At 26.3% G+C, this 9524-nt stretch overlaps 1 protein-coding gene across 6 annotated transcripts in view; it reads right to left on the bottom strand.

Annotated features, from left to right (window-relative positions):
- Positions 1–957: 957 nt before the first annotated feature.
- Positions 958–9524, bottom strand: part of LOC100160724 (glyoxylate reductase/hydroxypyruvate reductase) — a 30025-nt gene continuing 21458 nt past the window's right edge. The window contains exons 1-8 of one of the 6 annotated variants that reach the window (XM_016805757.2): positions 8624–8686; positions 7229–7313; positions 6947–7083; positions 4877–5066; positions 4309–4460; positions 4062–4226; positions 3121–3246; positions 958–1189 (exon numbers count right to left, since the gene is read on the bottom strand). In XM_016805757.2, the coding sequence (XP_016661246.1) occupies positions 1065–1189; positions 3121–3246; positions 4062–4226; positions 4309–4460; positions 4877–5066; positions 6947–7083; positions 7229–7299 (966 nt within the window). In that variant the 5' untranslated portion in view covers positions 7300–7313; positions 8624–8686 and the 3' untranslated portion in view covers positions 958–1064. Of the gene's footprint in view, positions 1190–3120; positions 3247–4061; positions 4227–4308; positions 4461–4876; positions 5067–6946; positions 7084–7223; positions 7554–8623; positions 8687–9524 lie in introns of those variants that run through there. The other 5 variants (XM_016805755.2, XM_016805756.2, XM_016805758.2 and 2 more) reach the window with 5 other exon arrangements.

The following is a 9524-nucleotide window of genomic DNA, read 5'->3' as shown; positions in this document are numbered from 1 at the left end:
GTTTAAAGTTTTTACCTGAGAGTCATTATATATTTTATGAATATGTATTATATGTATACGAACTGTTTTGACAAAAAAAAGTAGGTAATAAAAGATTTTGTTTAACAATGTTCATCCTAATAAACAATACCCATGATAAAGTGTTTGTTTTACGGGTGTGTTCCAAATGAAATAACAAAAGTAAATACTGTAAGTTAAAAATGTAATAAAAAATTATAATGAATTGGGTTGTGAAAGAGGAAAAAAAGATTATGTACATATATACCTATTATAAAGTATAAACCATTGTATATTTTAATCTGTTTTATATTGCAAAGAGATTTATAGACCAAATTCAAAATTTTTAAGCTGTAGGTATACAATTTAGTGATGTATATTATGAATGTATCTTACTATAATACCACAAATGTTTTTAGTTTATTTTTGTTCTCGAAAAAATACAGATAACTGTAGATAATTATACTATAATATATTTTATTACATTTATACATACATTTAATATAACTTTATTTTATATTTTCCTAATAAGAAATAACTTCTTCTTTTTCCCACCTTTTACAGTCCATGTAGGATTTTCATTGCGTTAACCACTGCTCTTTGCCTACATTTGTGCCTTCAAACAACTGTAGTCAATTTCGTCAGTCAGACTATTAAATAGTAAATTAGTTCATCATTATTTAGGTGCAAGATTTGGAATTGGTGAACAACATTCACTTCACTGATACTTATAACTTTTGAACGCTGTCATTTTATTGACTAGTCAATTGTATTTCTTCATTAAAATCTTCTACAATATTTATTGTTTATCCTTAAAAAATTTAGACGTAAGAACTGAGGTAAAAACTATCGTAGTGAATCTAATTTTTAAGAATTAAAATTAAAATTGAAATTAAATCTTTCTAATATGTACTTTATAATATTTTATTCTTTGACTAAAATAAAAAAAAAACAAGTTGCTGATTAATTGTATAATATTTATTTTTATTTACACATTTTTATGCACATTATTAGTACGCATGCATTTTGTGAATTATTGTATTGAACTATTTTTTTTTAATGTACCATCATAGGTTTACTTGACAGGGCATTGGTTGGTTATTGAATACTGCAAAAATATTATCGATAGTTAGCTGTGCTTTTTCCATAGCAGCTTCAATAGTGTTTCTTCCAGCAATATGAGGTAGAATAACTAAAAAATAAAAACACAAATTTAAAATAATAATTATACATATTCTATACAGCATAATCATATCATAAAAATATCCACCGGATATCTTCACTGTGTTTTTAATATTAATTTAATATCTGTACTATGTCTCTGGCGTATTTTTTTGATATTATAAGGATATTGTACAGATGTCTTATGAACCAACTTTTCATATTGCTCACATAAACAACATAAAATATCCAAATGATATTTAAAAGGTAATATCAAAGAAATATTAAATTCTTTTTATTTTGTGAATATCACATTTTTAAAATATAATTTATAATTAGAATAATTATGTTCAAATATTTGTCTGATATCAATTTATTTATATTTAGTAAATATATCTCTTTTAATTTTATTTAATATGGTACATAATATATAATAGATACTAATGTACCTATAGGTACCAATACATATTATATTATAATATAATATATATATATTTTTTTGTAGAAGTTATAGTTTTTGAAACTATGCACTAACGTTTTTATGGTATAACATTTAAATAAAAATATCAAATACATATATGTTGGCAGCGTTAGAGCATAATATAAATGCAAGATATGTGTACGTAAGACGTATAGATACGACTCTACGTATCAGCTAAATCACTCGAAACTGTTGTTTCTGGGTTTAGCAAAGACAATCAAACATGTGGTTTTATAAGCCCAATAAAATGTTATTTGAAAAGATAATAAATTATAAGAATTGTCAAAATATTAAGTTTTACTTTATACAGGATAATTCTAACTATTATAATATAGCCAAATGAAGTTCAAACTTTCAAAGTTCACCAATAAATCAAAAGTATCTATTCAATATCTTTATTTTCGTTAAAATATATTTATTTTGTTTCAACTTTAACTTTATGATAACAATTTATCAACGTATTTTTATTGAAATTATTTAAAATGAAGGCTTGTTACAAAAAAATCACTAAGATTAAAATATACCTACCTGTAAGTTGAAGTATACAAAAAATTGAGTAACAGAATATTTTAGTTTTATTCATAAATTGACAAGGTTGTACAATTTATTTTGAGTTACAAACATACAATATACAGTAACAGTCACCCAAAATAAAAATCCAATTATGCAAAGCATATACAAATCAGTGCTGAGCACTGAATCCGGATCACTCCATATTCTAATTACCTATTCCGATTGAAACAAAAGCGTTAGATTAAACGATATAAATTACCAATTCGGATTATTATATAAATTCCGACTGTAATAACCAATACAGATAATGCTATAAATCCGGGTTATGTATTATGATTATCAATCTTAATAATAATGTCACGTTAATTACTTATTATAATGTCATTTTTATTTTATTATTTATTTTATTTTTAATGATATATTAACAAAAAATATTTTCCTACTATTTTATAAATATTTTTTTAATTTAATATTTAAATGTAATAATATATATTATATATTACCTAATAAATATAAAATGTGCACATTCATCTTTTAAAATTCTTTATTTATACTTTTTAAATGTTACACACTACAGGTTCAGTACCTATGTAGTTTCTAGTGTGCCTTAAAAGGACTAGCGATAGAAACTTTCTGGTTTCTACATTTTACCTCTAGTCCATTTTAGTTTAAATGTCTAATTAATGGATTGGATCCAAGAATCTGGATGATACGGATTGAATCCAAAATGTAGATAGTTAAATAAATTGTGATCTGGATGGCGAATCGGTCAAAATATTGCTCAAAGCTAATACAAATTAAAACCTTAATTTATAACAGTTCACAATATGGATCATATGGGGCCGATGATAATAGCCAATATAGAACACAATTTCTTCCTAATGTCTCCTTAGTCCTTGGTATTTACATGAACCGTGTGTTAAATAATTATTTATCACAACAATAACTCACTGCAAAGAAAATCTTACCAACGTTATCCATTGTCATCAAAGGATGGTCCAGTGGAAGAGGTTCTGGAGTCGTTACGTCTAATCCGGCTCCACGAATACGTTTGTTCCGTAAAGCATCGACCAAATCATCTTGATTGATTAATTCTATAAAATAACGTGAATTAACTTTACAATGTTAGTTCACATATCATCTTAATTTTAACTTTTAAGATTGTATATAGATAGATGAACAGTAGTGAAAATTGATATTTGGATATCGGACACATTATTTGTTTTAATTTATCTAAATAATTGTTGATACTTTGTAGTTCATTACGTTTATATTATTAACCTAGATAGCCAGCTGATAACAAATAAACCAAATGGTAAATACGAGCACGAGTAATACTGATATGTGCTGTACCGTTAGAACAATCTGGATACTGGAATTCGGGTACATAATGGAGTGTAAACAAATCTGGATTTGTACGACCAAATATTAGCTTTTTAATTTTTATACACGAAACCAAAATAGAAATTAGTTTGGATAACATAAAGGTTTATTAAAAAAATTAATAGGTTTGTTAGGTATGTCACAAACTTACAACTAGAATAAAATACAACTTTATTTTTTAGCATAACTACGACAGAATGACATGACTCTTTGATTCAATCATTGAAATATGGGTAAATGAAAGTTGTAGGAATGATATTTTAACATATTGATATCAGATTGAAATTGAGTTCACGTTTCAAACATCAGTTTTTTATTTTTTATCAGAGACCAGTAACACGCATCATTCAAATTTTATTACAGTTATTTCCGAGTTCTCGTGTATAGTTAATATATTGATACCAACACGGCAACACGATACTATTATGCTTATGAATTACAATGATAATATTTAAGGTTCCTGCTTCGTACTAATGTTATATAATTATATTACTATTTACTTATTCCTGTAAATAACTATACTCACTGCCGCGACCCACATTGATTATAACAGCGTTCGGTTTCATGAGAGCCAGTCGATCCTTATTTATGATATACATAGTTTCGGGCACCAAAACCGTGGCCAAAATAATGAAATCGCTGCGTCCAACTAAATCGTTGAGCGACACCAATTGTCCTCCAAGACATTCCACTGATGGCACATACAAATAAAAAAGTAACCATTCAAACCGAACAGTTTTTTAAAATAGAAATTGTTTCGTCCGCACTCTTACCCTCGGGCTTTGGTTTACGACTTGTGTACAGCAGTCCACTCAACTTGAACCCGCTCAGCATTTTTGCCACCGCAATGCCAATGTTTCCGCAGCCAATTATGCCGACTACGGAATTCGTTAGGCCCGTACCGAGTGATGTTGGCAATTTACCTCTAAAATCGTACGGATGCTTATCATTGTTTTTAATATATTATTATTTATTATTATACACTGCTACAACTATACTACACTAGTGGTACCAAATAGTGCATACCTACAGGCTTAAAATATAAAGTCAATTAAATCGAATTTTAAAATGTAGGTACTTTTTGTTTGTATTACATTAATTGCCGGTTGTATTATTGGAGGAATTAATGATTAACTATAGATTGTAGTTCCTATTTACTATTTATTAATTTTACAATTTAAAAAAAATTAAAACTGTTTCTTTCAACAAAAATCGTTTACAATTTGTTTTTCTAATAAACAATAATATCTAATATTTTTTTTCCACTTGCGTTGTAATCTTTCAATATTATTAACTAGGTAAGTAAAAATTAAAAGTATACTACTGATGTTTGAATCATACGATTTCATCTGTTGGTTTGCATCGAGAAAATGTCTTGCCGTAGCGATTAATAGACCGACTGTGAGTTCTGAGACTCTATCCGTAGTAGCGTGTACAGTGTTTCCTAATACGATTCCTCGTTTCTTCAGAGCATTTGTGTCTACGCATTCATAACCCATAGACGTTGAACTGATAACCCTGAGACTAGGACCTACAATTTACAATACATTTTATCATTAATATTTAATTTCTTAAATATTTCTTTCAGACATTATTACGTAGATTAATGTTTATGATTTTGTTTTGTTATAGTAATATTTACAAATTAACCATGGTTAAGTGCACTGATAAAATTTTACTAAATATTCATAATAGCATATTTTACTAGATATGATCTAACTTTTTTGAAATATTTTGGATAATGTTGTGCTATTTATAGAAACCTATTTAAAATGTAGGTACAACTTTTTTAATTTTTGTTTTTGTTTTATACATGATAAAAATATTAGTTTATCAGGTAAAAAGCTTTGAAATTTAATACGAAATTCCTAATAAGTTTTTCTTACGGTAATAAAAAAAATATCAAAAATAACATCAATTTTTTTTCTAAAACGTTTAAGTACAGATTTTTAAGAAGTTAGTTAAAAATAAGTTTGAAATTGCAAATTTATTAATTTTGGATTCGAAGCGGAGCAATGAATGTATAGATTTTAAATTTTGTATATATATATTTTTTTCTTATGTTTGTCATCACTCATCACCGTTATTGGGGCTGTAAAAAAGATTCGCATTCTTTAACAGTATCTTGTTCGATGGGAAATTGAATCTAGTTGGTGCATTCAAGAAGTCAAAATTTAACCTAACTAATTGTTTTCAAACGAGATCGCAATGTGGAAGGCAGATCGAAAAAGACCCATAGAAGATCTGAAACTCCTAGGAATCAGGGATGGAAAACAGAAGCATTGGCATAGTGGAAGCGGCGATAGCCCGGAATAAGTTTAAAACAATTTTTAGGAAAAACAAGTATGGTTTTTGATATGTTTGTAGATACATGACATTTTAACTGAATGTTAATATTACCATTTCATATACCATATAATATTGAGTTTCCAAATTTTGGTTTTTTTTTTTGTATAAATGTTAATACAATTTTATTCGTTGGGTAAAACATCTTGAAAATTTAATACAAGGCTTCTAATAATTTGTTACAACGATAGTTGAAAAATATTAAAAATACATGGTCACAATTTTTTTTTTATAAGCATTTAAAGTTCGATTTTTAACAACATTTATCAAATTTAAAATTTCAATTTTGTAGTTAAAGTTTATAAAATATGTTCAACTTGTATAGCTAAGGGTTGAACATTGAAAACAAAGTTTAACGTAAGTAATTTATTCTGTATAACCACAAAATATAAAGAATATAAAAACATACTTTTTTTATAGTTATTTTATGTTCAAATTTGGACGAAATTACATAATTATTAAATAACCAAGAATAACAAACCAGCTTCGCTCAGAATTGTTTTTCGTATAGGTACAATGATATAATATCATTGAATTGAAATTGAGGACCATCGATCCATTATACAGTGATCCACTTGTAACCTACTGTTCAGAAGAGCGACATCCACTAACCTGCTTTTTTTTAGATTGGACATTTAATTCAAGATATCACATATAAGTTGTTCTTATAGTTATACCTGCCTATTTCAAAATATTGTAAATTATATAAATATGATTTTTTATAATCAGTCAAAGTTCAAGTTTTGATGAAATTTGTCAAAACCGAACGAAAATTCGGAAATTATTTTGTACTTTTCTAGTTAATAACTTATACAATTTTCATTTTTAATTATTAAAGCTTGACAATTCAAGACAATTTTTCATTACATTTTGTACCTATGTAATATAATATTATAACTCATTACTTATACTAGTTTAAAATACACATAACATATAATATAATGTACCTATTAGTTTTATTTTATAACAGGTGCCTACAACATTAGTTTAGTCTTTTGAACGATTAATTCTAGTAAAAATATTAAATAATTATATATCATGTTTTGTTCAGAATATTTAATTTACCTGCTGTTTCGATCAAATGTTCGTCTACGGGTATTTTACCCCCAGATATAATCAATCCAAAGGAACCGGCAATGTTATCTAATAGATCTTGATAAGTGGAACCGACCATGGGTTTGTTGATTATTTTTACGTTAAACCTATAATTAAGTTATATATTATTGTATAATATTAGATTTAATGATTACATTATTATAATATACATAATAATATAATCGCTGTGTAAATACTAAATACAACAACATATAAACATAGTTTAAATAAAATATAATAGGTATACGTTACGTTTCCATCAATTGGGCAATGATTGCTGGTAGAAAATCATTGTGCGCCAATAATACCTTGGGTTTCGACATATTTGTGCTGAAATCTATAAAACTCGCATTTATTAATTTGGCTGCTACTTTTAAATTTAATTGTATCGTTGTTCTTAAGTTAAAGCATAGGGTATACCTACGTACAAAATAAACACTGCACGGTTGCTGGTAGCAGTAAATTATATTCACATTCGTCAATCGTAATTAAGATATATGAACAAAAAGCGATTATGTTGATATTTTCTAGAATATTATTTACCACATCATAGCGTGTTATCTTTTTTTTTTTAACTATACTTAATAAACAAGCATGTAAGTACTCGAGTTAATTATACTAACAATCATAATATATAATTAATTATTTGAACAATCTGACATTGTACAATATACATTAGATACAATTACTTAATCATAACAAAACAAATATTATTAGTTTCAACTATTTAATCATAGCGTACCTCATATTATTGACGAAATTCTTATCTACACAAATTATTTAAATGTTGGTCATGTTATGCAATTTTATCAAATAAAAAGACTATAAACCTAATTTTAGGTTAGAAATAAATAGTATATATTATTATACATTAATATTGGTTACTTGGTTATTATGACATGGTGGAGGGGGGGGGGGGACCTATAGCTATTATGAACTAGATATGCATTTTTTCACTCTAACTATTATTTACGTACCTAATAAATTATTAGTATGGATATACCAGCTAGTATTAATGAATGTACACAGATCAATACTTTTATACTTACTTGAAAATCAACAGTAAAAAAGGTGAAATCTTTTATATTTAAAAATTGTATAATTCATGTATTTAATGTTTTATCTAAATTTAATTTAGTTGATTTTATGATACTATATCACCTTAAAACCATAATTAATAATATAAGAATGGATAGGACACGCCACACGCCAGTTTCATATGGGGTCGTGTGCTTTTTTGGGTAAGAGAGAACGTAAAGGGAGAAAGACGATATGGAGTTTTTTTTAAGGTTATGCCAAAAACTGTTTACAATATTTGTCAATTTTAAATTTGTATTCTGATTCTTGTGCCTGGAAAATGGAAATTGGAATACTCAAATTACTCTAAACTTTGCGTACATAATTAATCGTAATTACCTAGAATATAGAATAATATAGATGTCTAATTAATTACTAATTTAATCCATTAATGTTATTTATTATCATTTATCAAATTATCAATATTATATTTGCCCCGTATAACATTAAAACGTATCACTAAAATTTGCGTGTGATAAGTTCTTATGTCCTATCCATTTTCGTATACGTTTTGCATTAAGTGAAGTGTATTTGAATGTATTTGATAATATTAGTAGAAATCGTACTTACCTGCGTATACAGTTAGCTATACCAGCGTATAAATTTTCAATACCAAAATTATTTTGCTAAAAAATGTAAAATAACCAATATAACACTGTATCAATATATCTATCCCGAATCAGAAGGTACAAATTGTTTCCACCAGAGCGCGTTTTTCTAATATTATATGATTCGTTTTATTGAACTTAAAATAATAATATTACTATCGCACTGTGAATTTTAATCAGTTCATAATAATATTCGTATTGAACACTACTTTTAAAGCTATTTACATTAAGTATCAACCTATAACAAACTGTTTTAACATTTCAAGAAAACGATTCAATATCAATATTATTGTTTTTAGATTTCGAGCGGAGCGATGTACGTATTGATTTTACAATGGGTATTTTTTTATGTCATAACTCATCAGTTTCAAAAGCCAATTTTTAGATTTTTATAAGTTAAAAATATGATAATAATACAATAATTATATGCTCTAAAAAATCCTTGAAATATTCCATTCATAATCATTAAACTCATAAAATATCCTGAAAACTTGGGTTTTTTTCAGGTAAAATAATCAATAAATCTGTAGAAGTAGAAGTTTACTATAATACATTAATACTATAGTCTATATAGTAGGTATATGACATATACAAATATACAATAGGTACCTATGTTATATTAAATTAAGCCTAAATATATCAGAAAAACAAGGATACAATATTACAATTTATAAAAATAATCAACCTATTTAACAAAATCTAAAATAAAAAATTTACAAATTTAATAGTACATTTATAATTTATTTTTTCTCGATATTTTTTATTCTTCCCTAACATTCACGCACTTTGAAACAATTAAATAAATAAACCAGGGCTTAAATCAAAAATTATAATACCGTTTACCGTTATATGGGTTATATGGA

Source organism: Acyrthosiphon pisum, chromosome A1, assembly GCF_005508785.2.
Source record: "Acyrthosiphon pisum isolate AL4f chromosome A1, pea_aphid_22Mar2018_4r6ur, whole genome shotgun sequence".
Taxonomy (NCBI): Eukaryota; Metazoa; Arthropoda; class Insecta; order Hemiptera; family Aphididae; genus Acyrthosiphon; species Acyrthosiphon pisum.
Note: the sequence above shows the minus strand (reverse complement) of the source record. Positions and strands in the feature narration are given on the sequence as shown.